The sequence below is a fragment of the Aquila chrysaetos genome, chromosome 7 (genome assembly GCF_900496995.4).
Source record: "Aquila chrysaetos chrysaetos chromosome 7, bAquChr1.4, whole genome shotgun sequence".
NCBI classification, from domain to species: Eukaryota; Metazoa; Chordata; class Aves; order Accipitriformes; family Accipitridae; genus Aquila; species Aquila chrysaetos.
In genome coordinates this window covers 363,576-378,312 of record NC_044010.1, presented here as the reverse complement: position 1 = coordinate 378,312, position 14,737 = coordinate 363,576, and the positions used below count along the sequence as shown (strand labels likewise).

General features: G+C 41.7%; 2 protein-coding genes across 27 annotated transcripts in view; one reads left to right on the top strand and one right to left on the bottom strand.

The window, feature by feature from the left end:
• LOC115343989 (rap1 GTPase-activating protein 1-like) overlaps positions 1-5,908 on the top strand; it is a 48,424-nt gene extending 42,516 nt beyond the window's left edge. For 14 of the 26 annotated variants that reach the window (XM_030020654.2, XM_030020653.1, XM_030020669.1 and 11 more), the window contains 2 exons: positions 2,719-2,804; positions 2,959-5,908. In XM_030020654.2, coding sequence (XP_029876514.1) covers positions 2,719-2,804; positions 2,959-2,982 — 110 coding nt within the window. In that variant the 3' untranslated portion in view covers positions 2,983-5,908. Of the gene's footprint in view, positions 1-2,718; positions 2,806-2,958 lie in introns of those variants that run through there. The other 12 variants (XR_003924357.2, XM_030020646.2, XR_003924356.2 and 9 more) reach the window with 9 other exon arrangements.
• A 190-nt stretch (positions 5,909-6,098) lies between these two features.
• GSTK1 (glutathione S-transferase kappa 1) lies at positions 6,099-13,971 on the bottom strand. Its single transcript, XM_030020687.2, has 8 exons — positions 13,831-13,971; positions 13,104-13,185; positions 12,197-12,325; positions 11,752-11,852; positions 11,297-11,332; positions 8,345-8,461; positions 7,731-7,824; positions 6,099-6,428 (listed from the first exon to the last, which is right to left on the bottom strand). Exons 1-8 carry the CDS (start codon positions 13,894-13,896, stop codon positions 6,379-6,381), a joined length of 675 nt encoding a protein of 224 aa, XP_029876547.1. The 5' UTR covers positions 13,897-13,971; the 3' UTR covers positions 6,099-6,378.
• Between the last annotated feature and the right edge of the window lie 766 nt (positions 13,972-14,737).

Below are 14,737 nucleotides of genomic sequence, written 5' to 3'. Positions count from 1 at the left end.
CTTTAGTGCAGAGATTTTTTTTTTTTAAAAAGTATATAAAGGTAGACAACAAACATGCAGGTTTGTATATGGACTTCTGATTTATGCCAGGAGAGCCATGGTTGAAAGGAATAAATATAGTGGATACTTTTCTGACTAGCTGAAATCAACTCACCTAATCAGGAGACTGTAGAGATGTAGTCTTGAGTGCCATTGCTGGTTGCAGTAAGAAAGCCTGATGATGTCACCATCCACACCATTTAGAATGTGTTTGCAGTAATAGATGAAGGGGCAGAGAGGAAGGAAATAAAAGGGGGGGGGGGGGGTGAGGTACATGAGGTAGCAGAGTTGAGCCTGCATTTTTCTAAGCACAAAGTGAAATCTTGTCCTTAGGAATTTCAAAGTTTTTGAAATTTTATTTTCCAGAAATTCTGACAGTTCTTGAGCTAGAAAAGATAGGATTAAAGCAATTTGTTGTGCTAAAAATTTTAGGAAAAAAAACCCCAGGAATCATATATTTATTTTGATTTTTGCAAATATTAAAAAATTTTCTATTTATGTGCTATAGCCAGTCCTGATTGATAGAAGACTAATTACCAAAAGATCAAGTGTGCCAATACATGTTAATATTCCTAGACAAAATTACATTTAAATGAACATTGATAATTTGGGTTAATCTATGTAACAGGGAAGAACTGTAATTATCCATAACCAACCATAGTAAACTGAAGAAATGCCAGAGTTAAGCTAATCTGAAAGCAAACACCTTGGGACACAGAGAGGCATCCGGGTGTTTTAGTTTTGCCCTTTAGTGAGCTATACAATAACTATTCAGCCACAGTTAATGTACTGTGTAAAATCAGACTGAACTGATTTTTTTATGAAGAAACCTAAGACATTTTGGATGCCCACTGTAAGTCTGAATCTTACGCTGAATGATTCTAGGATTCCTAACCTGTGAACACATTCTTGGGTTCTCCAATTTGCCATTTGGATTGAGAGAGCAAAGTTACAAACAAGAAAAAAAAAATGGCCACAGTCTGTGGTCATTATGTTACCAGAGCTAGATAAAGACATAGAGAACTGCCACTGCCAAAACTGCTATTTTTGGAGTTGGCTTTAAAGCACCAACATGTTTCATATGCCAGTGCATACCACATGAGGCAGAGGTGACTTTCCCCCTAGCCTCAAGGCCAGGATATAAATTCAGCTATAACCCTCCTTAATGCTTTCTTTAAGACACATCTAGGTTAATTAATATGCATAGTTGTTTTAGATGTGTTTTTATTCAGTTACTAGGTCTATTAGTCACTACCTACAAACATACAACATAACTAAATTTCAAAGTACTGGAGCTGGGACATACACAAAATGGAGATGAACCTTGGTACTGCAAACTCATGTTGTTTAAAGCCACAGTTTAGCAACAAATGGCAGTGATTTACCAATTTTGTTTTTAAACCTCAGAGTTTTAAATTACATCATGGAATTGGGAAAGGGCATAGTCTACCTTTGAAAAACTGCTGAAGCCCAATTGCATCTCATGTGTTCCCTAGAAAATATTGGTATGATCATGTATAGTTCAAAAGAAAAAAACGTTCCTGTGAAGAACATCTTGGCTTACCATCTTATTGCAGGAATCCCTCATTTGCTTAATTTTACAGCTCGCTTAACTTCCCTGATTGAATGGCGGATAGGTAAGCCATCGAAGTAATTTGTCTGCTTCTTCTTCCCCCTTAGCACATTCCATGTGACACCAACTCTTTAACTCAAACTTTTTCCATTTTCCTCTGATTCAAAGAAAAGACTTATAATACAGATTTACTGTTGCAATACAGCAATGCACAAACTCCCAGAAACTATACTATTTATGAAATTACAATATTTAATAATTTTAAACCATCCTTAGTGCATAGGATGGCGGGTCACCTAAGAATAAATTAGAATGGTGTAAGAAAGAGAGCTGTTAAGTTAAAGACATCATACTCGTTTCTTGTCACATGTGTATGGTGAATATAAGATGATTACAGAAAGCAAAAGAATGTTCTAAGTTTGTGAATTTTGCAAAGTATTTCATCCCTGGTTTTGCCAGGCTGTTGATATGTGATGATAGGCAAATTCCTTAAACCCTGAGGTCAGATGTAGGAATCTTAAGGGGGGGGCAGAGGGAGGAGAAGGAAGAGAAACACTGTGAGAGCGTAAGATTAGACTCTGCTTCACAAAGTGTATTCTTAAGGCTAAGGCATTCAGATTGCACAGATTTATTCAGTGATGGCATTTCTTAGCTTGACTGTATGATGCTGTCACCTACTGGAACCTGCTGTATTATTTCAAGTTATTTTTTGTGTATAACAGTAGACTGATACAGAAATTCAAAATGGGACTGATGGAAACATTTGGGAAGGTTGGAGAATGCCTTCATTACTCATTAGACAGCTATAGACATTAGCTGCTTTAGCCAGAACAGCTATGGCATTGAAATACAGTCTGGAACCAGTGTTCAATGATTTTTTGGAATGAAATGAAAGCCAAGTAGTCACGTCACTTGTGTTTCAAGCTGGAATGAGAAGTAGGTCAAAGTAACATTAGTCAAGTTGGGTGTAGATACATTCCTTTCACTCTTCCCTGTGGATGAGCCACAGATCTGTGAAAAGTTTGGGGTAAAACCAGCTATGTGTGCAGCTCCTGGGATACCCTCTTGATTATTTCTTTATTGTTCTGTGCTTGGTTCCCTTCTAGGAAGCAGGTTGCTTCCTTCCAGCAGTGTTGCTGGCTCCACTGGAAAAGGAAAAGGCAGCAAAGCAGATGCTCAGCACCATAATCCAGTAAGTGCTTTAATAAAATGTTTCCTTTTCACTTGCACAGAGATAAGGATGGGACAAAAAAGAGAGATTTAATTTAGGTGGTTTTGCTTGCTGAGGGTTGAAAGGACAGTAAGGTGCTTGCAGGGGAAGGTTAAAGAACTGCCTTGTTCTGCAGGCCTCCATTTTGTGCTGCGTGTGAGGTCACCGCTGGAGGACTGCCTCGGTGTATACTGGGTGAGGAGTGCAGGTAACGGACATGGAGAAGTGTCACCGGCCCCTGGTTCAGGCTGGGCACAGGCCCCTGGGCCATCCCTGGCCTCGCTGAAACAGGGCAGCAAGTACTGCACAGCTTCACAGTAAATAGAGTCAATCCTGTACCTGCTTCCCCAAAGGATCTTCCATGGCCAGCTGACTCTGGCCTGCTTAATCTACCTAAGCTCTGACTTTCTTGGTTGCCTGCTCCCTCTCAGGGAACAGCATTTTCCATTGAGACACCTCTCTCTGCCCTAATCTATGCTCAGTTTTATTCTCCTTTTTTCTTTCTTTGTTCGGTTTCCTTTGCTCAGATGCAGCCTAGCTCTCTCTGCACCTATGCTCTGCTTCCTATGGTTTCATTATTTTACTGAACCATTTTCTTTTGCTCATTTTGTGATTTTGTGCCTGTCTCTACACTTGCTTGTTTGCTTTCAGCCTAGCATTGGCGGGACCTACTTCTCCATGCCAGTTTCACAGCTTTTCCAGACAGGGGAAGTGGAACTGTATCTCCTGGTGAGGTCTGTAATAGGGCAAAGGGGAACACAACTCCAAGTTTGTTCCCTAGAGCTCGTAGTCCAGTTTTGCCTGCATCACTGAGAGTCTCTCTTCTGGCTCAAAGTCCCTCTCCTTGCCCCATATCTTCTCTGGCTTGATAGCTAAACAGCATGCTACCTTGAAAGTGCTGTGGATGTGAGGCTCTCAAGAACTAGTTTGGTGTATAGCTAAGTATAAGTATCACCTTTATGGAAGAAAATTATTGCAGCCATTCCTAAACAGCTGTCAGTTCTTACTACTGTTAGCATCTACCTCTGTGCCTGGTAAAAAGACAGCGGTTCAGCTCCTCAATGTTTTTTCAATGCTCAGCTTTTAGCTGCCCAGCCACCTGATGACATTCAGAGCAGTCAGATAAACAGGTCAACGCCATGCAGTGGTGGCTGTTGGTGTGGCAGCAGACTGACATGTACAGAGAGCAGATCAGAAAGGGAAGCCAGGGAAAGCTGGTACTCAGCAGTGAGGCTACCTAAATGCACGCTATGCCAAAGGTAAGTACTGAGAATGACAGTGTAGCTGCCAGCCAGCTGGGGTAATCACCAGAGTGTCTGCCAGGAGCTTGTGCTCATGGTCAGGTCTCTGTAACACAGGAGCAAGGTTGCCTAAACAAGAGGCAGAATTTCCTCAAAGCTCTGCTCCCAAGCAGGCAAATTTTGCTCAAAGTAGGTATACAGTCAGAATTGGAACAGTATGCATAGTCACCGATAAAAATGCAAAGGCTGTAACCACTTACTAGTGGTTATCACAGGCAATAAGCAATGGCAGGAATCCTGAGTTTGGATTTTCCTTATCTATCTCAGTAGTGTTTAAGTACCTAATGCTTTGAGCATTTCATTTCCAGTGATTTCAAATAGGTCTAAGGGCCTTTAAGATCATTTGGGAAATACACAGCAGTTTGTAAGATCCATCTCATTTGGTCCATCTGCCAAATCAACAACATTCTGTCACAAAGGCTTTTTTTTTTTTTTTCCAGTCAAGCTGGTTCAAAGGACAAAGTTTCATAAGACCCTGGCTTTCACCATGAGATTATTTCAAGATGTTCCTTGCATTCTCCCCACCTTCCCACCAGAGTTCATTACCTCCACAAAAGTGCATTTTACCCATTTCTGATACAGTACTGGCTATGGCAGTGGCCCCAGGCCACTGGGGTTATCTGGATTAAAGTGATGCTTCAGTCATTCCATTTTTATCACAATCTCAGAATCAGTTTGATAGCACAGATTGGAGACTAGCAAATTTCAGGGGGGAAATGGTAAAAAATTTCCTTAACATGGCTTCAAGGGACTCAAAGAAACCTATGGCATCCAAATACATGATACTTCCCTGTCATTGTAACTCCTAAATGAATGTAGCCTCTTATATCTCACAAAGATTTCCTTAAATTCCAGGCTGAATTTGCCAACGACTAATGGGTACACTGGTGGAAAGGAGGAAGGAGTTCTCAAATTATAAGATATTTCCTGAAGAGCTGAAAGAGGTGTAAGAAGGAAAAATTGTGGATGGGAGAACAAATGATACTCCCACAACACTGACAGCTGTAAGAATGTGAAAGATACAGATATTTTTTCTGATGCTTTGTTCCAGGATTTGCTGTTCAAGTGAACAAGCATGAATATGCTTTACCTTAAAGTTCAGAAAGACACAAAAAATGGAATCCCAGCTGCTGCTAGTTCTTCTGCTTCCTTCAGTGATGCGTCAGAGACAGCCAGGAATTGTTGAGAAATCAAGCCTCATACAAATCAAATTAATTTGAGCTTGTTACTCCAGCCAATACAGGGCCAGGTTCAAACTATTTCAGTGTGCATTTTTATTTTTATTGTTTGCCCATCTTTCCTGCTGTAGGCTATATGATGGGAAGTCCCTCTTAGCGATATGCAAATCACCTTTGGACAAGCAGCAATTAGGCCATCCTTGAGGAAGCAAACCAGAGTCTGGTTCAGTTACCAACTAACCTTACATGGTATTCACCACTGTCCTCCAAAGCCATTACTGTAAACTATTGATTAAAAACCCCTGCAAGGTCTGGGGTTGGTGCCTGAGAATGCATGTGTGTGGGGTGGTCTCAAATGTCAGTCACTGCAGAGCAAGGTGTATAAAATACTGTCCGGGAGGGGGACAGTTCCTTTTGAACTACTCGATTAGTTCCCTAGATCTTTCTTTGGGCTTGAATTGTCCCTCTCTCTTCTCCACTCTTCTCTCTCGTGTCCCCTCCAATTGCCATACTGCAGAGTAAAGGGAAGTGTGAATACCTTGTCCTGTGCTTCTAGTGTCTATGTAGTACCTTGGATGTAAAATAAAAGGAGAATGTGGCCAGCTTCTCTTAGGCTGTATGTGTGTATGTTTCTAAAGGACAAGCAGGAAGATATGAGAAATCCAGAGACTGCAGTCCCATAGCAATTTAATCCTTACACTTTTAGGGAGAAATCCAGAGATCTCAGTCCCATACCAACAATTTAATCCTCGTGCTTTTAGTGTAAGAGAAAGAGAACTAATCAGGAAAGAAGCGTGTTTAATCTGCAAGAAGTTAAGTATTTTATGTTTAATCTTTCATGTTACTCATTAATCTGTTGAAAGAAAAAAAGTGCATTTGTGTTAGTAAAGACCTCACCAGGCTGGTAATACTGGCAAACCTTGAACTTCTTTGTAATTAGAGATGAGACTGAGCTGTAAAGCTACCTGTTAAGGATAAGAAAGCTATCTCTCCATAAAATTGGGTACATTCAGATGATCAGTGAAGATTAACCATGCACATATATATTTTCATTCCCATACATTTCCCCAGGACTTTTCACATCTTGGGGTTTGGAACTGATGGAACTGGTCCCAGCCATTTTTCACCTGTAAGACAAACCAGCACAAAAGAGAAAGTTAAAATTTAATACATAGAAGTGATTGGCCAGTCACATTTCTGCAGTGGATGACTGTTCCTACGCCTCTTTTGAAGGGCAACTACTGATGATGGAATACAGATTTTTATCTTGTTTGGCATGCTTCAGCCAGCTCCGTAAATCCTTCACTGTCTAGTCACAACTGAAGCTGTACAGAATTATTTTCCTCTGTCACAGATGAGGGATTCTGCAGGTCTGGGACACTCCACATGAGGGTGAAGCCAATTCTTTTTAGGACTCCTTTTTTGAGGGGCTGGGGCTAAGGAAGAAAAAAAAGGTTGGAAGGCTGGGGAGTCAGAGAAACAAAAGGAAAACCTGTTGAAGTCCTTGCAGTTGAGACTAGAAATCAGGCCATAACATTCCAATTAGGATTAGTGACTACTGTAGTGGGTGTTGGGCATTCATCTTCCTCACTCTCACTTTCATCAAGAATGTTGTCATAGAATCAGAAACCCATCCAGAAAAGAAAATAAACCTCAAAAAAATGCCCTTCTGTTTAAGCCTATGACTAATTTTAATTTACATTAAGATTTTCTGCTGAAATTTTTCAACAAAAGCATCAGAGCTAATTCTGGACATCACTCTTTCTAGTGACAAACTCTCCCAAGAGCCAAATCTTGAGATCAATAGTCAAATGCCCTCTAACTCATGTAAAAGCAGGTGACTGAGTTCTATTAGTTATCACAACCTATTCCAATTATCTTCAAAAATTTAAAGTTCACATTCTATTAATGGAAAAATGAAAAGAAGGATGGTCAATATATGAACATCTGTTAAAAAGTTGTGTAGTTAGGCAATTACAAGTTATGGATTGGGGAGCTGTGATAATAAAAAGCACATTAAGAAGGAAGAGATATAAAATGAAAATGTTAAAACTACAAAAAAAGAAGCAGTATCAGCCATAGTCTTAATCTTAGCCAAGACCTAATGCCCAGTACCAAAAGGTTAAATATGAACATTTTGAAAACTAAAGAGTTTCAGTAGTAATTTGAGAATGGCATGTGGAGCACAAAGCTTTGAAACATACTGAGAGAGGATGAACTCAAGTTACTTCTTGTTTGGGAAAGGACTACACCTGTGGTCACTCTTAACTGTACTGAGACACATTCCGGTCAGCAGTTTCATCCATGAGAAGGACAGCCAACATTAATATCTGCAAGACTTTAGGAGTGTTTTATTTAGCTGTATTACATATTTCATTACAAGAGGGTGAAAGCATGAAACCAAAAGTGATGTTATTAGGTACACTCACCTATAACACTTCCTAGGAGCTCTAAACGATCAGAGCCAAAAAAGAGATGGTGTTCTCCATTAAAATGTGCCACAACAGCAGGCATCCCAAATGCCTATTGACACCATGGAGAGGAAACAGAATGTTACAATGAGAAATTTTTGCAGACACATGATCAATCTTCAGGAATAAAAAGCAGTAACTTGGACTTTTTTTCCTCCCCTTCTTTTCACCTTCTTCATTCTTAAAGATGAGTCTAATGGAGCCATCAGAAAGTAGGGGAGTCTCCAGAGCCTGTGTGCCCCATTTGAAGAAGCAAAAAAAGCAACTCCATAAATCCAGTTTTATGTCAGGTAGCAATAAATGGTATCTCTTAGTACTGGTCCTGTAGCTCCCCATCCTTGCTGTCCAGCTGGAATGAGCTGAATGGGTCAACCTTGGTTTCCCAGACGACAATGAGATAAACTACCATCAACAGTGAGTTAGCTTTCACGTGTTCAAAAAGCAAAGACTACCTAAGAGAGATGGTCTATACATCTTTCTAATCATCACCTTCATTGTTCCTTGCTTCCCAGTATTCTTAATAGGAAAGGAATGCATAGCTGTGATGCCAAATGGCATTGGAAGCATCTCACCCCATATTTTATTGCTTCCTCTGTTGTCTCTTTCAGTCGGTTCTTCACTGCAGGGGATGAAATCATTTCAAGTAGCTTCTGGGAGAGCTCTGATGATAGCCCAGCCTGTCCAGCAACCTAAGAAAAGATGATATAATTAAGAGTACTCTAATACTAAATATTCTAATTCCTGCTCTAGTCTAATTAATTTAACCTTCAGTATTATCACCCAAGGTCTATTATCAAAAAAATTACAAAATACCCTTGAAGCACTTCTTGCACAACTGTCTTGCTGCATTCCCAACCCATTCACCATTTATCAACTCTCAGATAGAAAGCAGAAGGGAAAAACTTCCAAGCCCCACATCTACACTTTTTTTCAGGAGTTCCTAAAGAGAAAAAAAAAAAAAAGAAATGGGAAAAAAAAAAAGAAGATAAATACTAAGTTTAACCTCTGATCCAATGACTTATCTGATAACTTACAAAAAAAAAAAAAATTGTTGTTCTGAAAATCTTACTGTACAAGCCTACGAAGACAAAAACCAGTTTGCATGATAAATGTGGCCACATAGGATCTATATGTGATACTGCATGAAAGAGACTGTAACTCACAGAGGTCAAATAGTTGCTAGTGTTATTGCTGTATCTTTTTAGCCTCCTCTATGCCTCTGCCACACAGGAATGAGATAAAGTGGCCAAAGGTAAAGGTCCAATGTTTATCAGGTAACATCAACGTTACAAGTACCTATTTTAATAAAGTATTTCACAAAAGATGTTAACTTCCAGGCCATCTACCTGAATGACATGCCCTTTTTTCTTAAAAAAAAAAAAAAAAAAATTAAAACACACTTACAGTATTGCACACAGACCAGTAATCCTGCACATGCAGGTGTTAATGATTTTTTCTTTCTTTCTCTCAATCACTTTTTTCATTTAGCATCCACATTTTTATGTACCTTCTCCTACTTCCACATCAGGGAGATTAGGCGCTCTTTTTGACTGCTTCAACAGGAGATAAGGAAGTGTAGCACTGGAGTAGAACAAAATGCTGTGTACGCTTTGTAGCCAGTGTTTAGACTGCAATATTTACACAGACACAGTATCTGGTCCTCACCATTTTAGGGCAGAAGGGGTATTTAAGTGGACTGGAACAGGATTCAGACTATACATTGCTTCTATAGTAATTTATGTGAAGTTACTGCTGACTAAAGAAAGAAGTAAAAAAATATTAAGGAACTGTATCAAGTAAACAACGTTCCATTTTTCTAATTGATGTGTAAAATAAATTCACCTATAAAGACTCAGACAAAAGGGTTGGGACCCCTCACTCACCTTTGGGTGGCATATTTCCAGAAGAGACTGAAGTCTAGTACTTGCTGCAGGGGTGAATGAAGACAGACACAAGCGAACAACGAGATGCCTACCTCTCTGCCTTGCTGAATATCGGGGGAAACTCACAGACCGCCAGCGACTAAATTACACAGATCTTTCTGAGTATGAAGTTTGTTTCTCTGAAGTTCTGCATGTCCTTGCTTTATCTTTACTTAAATAATGACAGATTCAGAGACAACGTGAGGACTTTCTGTATCTATTTATATACTGGGCCTGGCTGGGATGGAGTTAAATTTCTTCACAGCAGCTCCTATGGTTCTGTTTTAGATCTCTGACCAAAACAACGCTGATAACACACTAATGTTTTAGCTATTGCTGAATAGTGTTTGCTCAGTGCCAAGGCCTTCTGTTTCTCACTCTCCCCTCCCCACCAGTGAACAGACTGGAGGTGCACAAGATGTTGGGAGACGACACAACAAGGCAGAGGAACCGAACTAACCAAAGAGATACTCCATGACGTATAACCTCATGCTCAGCCATAAGAAGTGAGGAGGGGGTTTAGGGAGGTTAGCCACCTTTTGCTTGGGAACTGGCTAGGCATCAGTCTATCCATGGGAGGTGGTGAGTGATTGTCTTTGCATCACTTGCTTTGTTTTCTTTCTCTCTTCTTCCACTTCTCCTTTGCTTACTAAGCAATTTTATCTCAACCCACAAATTTTCTTTCTTTTATTCTTCTTGTCCTCTTCTCCTGTCCCGCTGGGCAGTGGGGGGAAGTGAGCAAGCACCTGTGCGGTGCTTAGCTGCCTACCAGGGTTAACGCACAACAGTTTAATTATATCCTTCAAATCTTGCCTCTTGAAAAGGCAAAATGCAAACCTTTGCTGAAATTCTGGTAAAAAATGCACACTAAGATGAAGCTGAAGTGCAAGGACTAGACTGGGGAAACAGCAAGACTGCAAGTTTCAGGTTTCAAATAGGGATGTTGGATAGGAGAAACTAGTCATGGACAATTCCTCTCTTTTCTTCATATTCCAAGAACTTAAAAAATAAAATAATGGAGAAATGAGAACCCTTAAAGAGGATCTCATGGTATACTAACTTACATGCCATTACAGCTTTTACTGTAATAAAATCTAAACAGCAAAAGAAAATACATCAAAAAAGTACAATTTCTAAGCATGTAAAAGGGCAATACGGCACTGAACTTCATGGTAAAGCCTCGCTCCATCACTTCAAGGAAAGTCAGCTTCCCCAAAATGTTGCATTTCACCTGAAGATTTCATATAGTAGCAAAACCTCAATGCATTCTGGAGACACTGTTCATACTTTCACTACTGCTAATAAAACAGCATTACCAGATAATTAATTGTCCATCCTGGGTATCTCATCACATAATTTAACAAAAAAAGAGATTCTGGTTGAGTGTCATTCAGAGCATAACCAAAAAAAAAAAAAAATAAAAAAAATAAAAATTCCAAACAGAGCTGCTAGGAAAATTAAATCCGCTTTTTTCTAGCTGAAATTTTTCAAAACTCCAAGTGATCATTTGACTAAGCTGTCTTCATGTCTGTTACTGGCTCAAGCCATCAATAAGAATCTGTATCAGAAATGCAGAAGCGCCAACAAAAAGGAGACACTTACAGCCAACATATTCTCCGGCTGACCGATATCTTCATGCTGGTAAGAGAATAAAGTAAGTTAAGTCAGTACTTAAGAACAAAAGCTCAGCTCTGGACTTGAAAGCAAGTTTTCTAAGAAAATAGAAATAAAACCAATACTAGTTGCTAGAGAAATTTCCTCAGAAAAAGTTTTAAGTCGCCTAATCTAGGAATGTATTAAGCGCTTTCTGATACGAACTACTGATCCACTCACTCAATAGGACTGACCATACACACCTAAAAGGCAGCAAATTAAGCTGACTATAACCTAGCTCTTTTCTTGTAATGGCTCCTGAACCACTATGACCTTAAGTTTCCTGCTATGACTTTTCATTAAAAGATATTTCCTTTCTCTTGCTTGAATTCCACATTTGAACAAAGTGGGACAGGAAGGGTGACAGAGAAAGAATCAAGAAGCTGGCTTCATAAAATACTGACCTTTGACCAAAAACGTATCCAGAACTCCCTAGATAAGGGTTCCAAGTATTGTGGTTGTGTCATATCAATGGCTGTGATAAAGCGCATGGCCCCAAGACTGCCTGGAATTAGTGGGGAGACACGGAAACATACTGAAACAAGGCACAGGATCAGGAACAGATATGGTCTGCACAAGTGCTACCTAAGAACAGTATGATCTTCTCTGTAACAGTCCCCAAACAGTAAAGCTTATGTTGATTCACAGTATCTTCCATGCTAATATCATTCACAACCATATTTGTCCAGAAATTCCTTGTATGGTTAAAAATGCACAGACTTCATATTGCTCACAAATACAGGAAGAGGCTGTGGACAGGGAATGCATCTTCACGTTTACTGTTAGGGAAAACTTGAACCAGAAGTGCTAGAGTTGAAAGATACCAGCTAAGCTAAGTCTCTTACTTACTTGTACCAGTAATACGCTGGAAGTCATCTTTTGAAATTTGTACAGGCACTTGGTAGTATTTTGCCATCCGTTTTACATCCTTCAGCATGTATTCTGCACGCTTTGGCAACATTGCTGGGGGCTTGTTACCTTTCAGGAAAAAGTTCTGTTGAGATTTTCAGCTGTATTACAATAACTCCAGAAAAAACAGAACTGGACAAATTAGACCTCAGGCATACATGTGCCTAAGGAAGAGTAAAATTTCATATTGGCTTACTGAAACATACACAGCTTTTCCAAATATAACGCTAGGATTTAAACATGATTTATTTTGGTTTTGCACATGTCAAGCCTTTAAGTTAGCAGAATCAGTTTTAAACCAAGGTACAAATGCCCTAGCAGGGATTTATACTGATTCAGACAGATGACTTTTAAGCTAAACAACTACTAACACATGGGTAGACAAATGTAGAGACTTGTTAATTTCATGAGTTATGACTTGTAAGTCTCAGTGATTAATTTGTTCTCATAAGGCCACAATTACTATTTTATGGCATACTTAGATCCTTCATGCATATTACAAACTGCAAGTGTTCCAGAAATTAATTCTGGTTTGAACTCAATAGAAAACTTTTAGGAAAACATTCCATGTCAAATGATTATTATCGTATTTTTGAACTGATGAACTTTGGCATAGACTGTATGTGCCACAAACAGTGGCCATGTAATCGCAACAGTATGAAATCCCTTGTGGCTGATTTCTCAGTCACTATTGACCTCCACGGTCCTGTAGTTAATTTGTTACTGGTGCCAAAACCTAGTTTAAAGCTGGCTCTGTGGGCTCTACACTCACTAAGAGCTTGTCCACCAGTGTCCTACCGGTGAAGAAGGTACTTCCCTCCAGAGGCAATCTCCCCATATTGCCTACCAGTTGCTTGCATTATGCCCCCAAGGAAAGCTGGACGAAAGCGCAGATCAATGTTCCAGATGTGCCGGTACCGGCAGAGCACCTGCAACGTAAAAAAGCAGTGATGGATTAGCAGTCAGAGGAGATGTCTAGAGAGCTGCGTGCAGCTAGGAGATAAGCGGAGGCATTAAATGAATGCTGCAGATAAATCCTTTCCTGCTACATTAGTGGTAGTCCTAAAAGCCTTTTCTGGAGGCTGCCAGAGAACTCAGACCTCGGAAAAACTGAAAAGACTGCATTCGTATTACAACTACACGAGTCTAAGCAGGGGTAAATAAGGAAAAGATCAAGCTCCTGAGTGGGCCCTTGCACTCGTTAAACAGCAAAACTGGTTAAAAGCAAAACGTTCCGCAGTAACTCCCAAACACGCCGGGCCGCGCTGCCCTTTGGCCGAGACACGCTTCCTGAGCGTCCCTGGTTTTCCACACGTGGGGCAGAAACCGAAGCACCCCTCACAGGGGAGAATAAAAATAAAACCCCGAGGCAGGGCGGGACGAGCCCTCCGGACGAGCCGCCCTTCAGCCGCCTCCTGAAGGGCAGGCCGCGGCGGGAGGCACCGACCGCCCGGGCCCCTCAGCCGCGGCGGGAGGCACCGACCGCCCGGGCCCCTCAGCCCGCCGCCGGAGAAGGGCGGGGCGGGCCGCCCCGGGAACGGCCTCCCCTCCCTCCCTCTCCGCGCCCCCCTCACCTCAAACCCCAGCCAGGAGTAAGGGGACACCACATCGTAAAAGAGCTCCACGAGCGTCCGCGCCATCGCCGTCCCGTCCCGCCCCGCTCCCGCCCCCCAGCGCGACCCGGCTGCAGCCGCACCTCCCCCGGGGCGGGCGAGGGGCGGTGGAGGCCGAGAGCCCTTCCTTCCTTCCTCCCTCCTCGTTAGCTCCTTCCCGCCCCGGCCCCGCTCCCAGCTGTGAGGTGCCCTTTGCCGCCGTCTCCCCGCGGAAGGCCGGCTCGGGAGGAAGAGGAGGGGTGGGGGGAGCCCGAGCCCTTCTCCATGGGGCGGCGGGAGGAGAGGAGGCTCCCGAGGAGGGGAGCCGGCAGCTGACTCGGCCGAGCGGGCCGGCATGTTCTCCCGGCAGCGCGGCTTCCCTGCCGCGGCCGGCGGAGGGGGGGGGGGAACTGGCGGGGGGGGGGGAAGAAGGGGCAAAAAAATCCCCCCCGAAAACTAACCGGTTGGGGTAGCAAATTGAAGTTCTTGCTAGCTGGAAAAATCATGCGGTTATGAACCATTCTTTCTAAATGCACTGACATTTTTAAGAATTTTCTTACGCGGCAATCCAAAACAAAGAGACGATCACTGTTTTTCCTTTTCTTGTATTACCCTTCTTTTTTGGTATTGTGTTGCACACATCAGTCAGATAATCTGTAAGTCTCTTTCTGTCTCCTTTCATGATATTTAAAAGTCTTCCCAAGTATATTCCAATATCCCACTGCAGCATATAGCACACGGCGGCAAAACACTTACCTTGCGACTTCCCATCTCCTTTTTGATGTACTCGGTAAGTTCATTTCACTATTTTAAGCATGGCTTCTGTACATGGGCAACAGCACAAAGTCGGCTCTTCCAAAAGCACGCAGCCCATGCGAATTCCATCACC

What these genes read in the sequence shown, in the direction of transcription:
- GSTK1 (XM_030020687.2), bottom strand. Translation starts at nt 13,896, where the DNA reads ATGGCGCGGACGCTCGTGGAGCTCTTTTACGATGTGGTGTCCCCTTAC. An exon ending in GGGCATAATGCAAGCAACTG is followed by an intron (nt 12,326 to 13,103) that starts GTAGGCAATATG and finishes TTTTCCTGAAAG; the next exon opens with GTAACAAGCCCCCAGCAATG. An exon ending in GGATACGTTTTTGGTCAAAG is followed by an intron (nt 11,333 to 11,751) that starts GTCAGTATTTTA and finishes TTCTCTTACCAG; the next exon opens with CATGAAGATATCGGTCAGCC.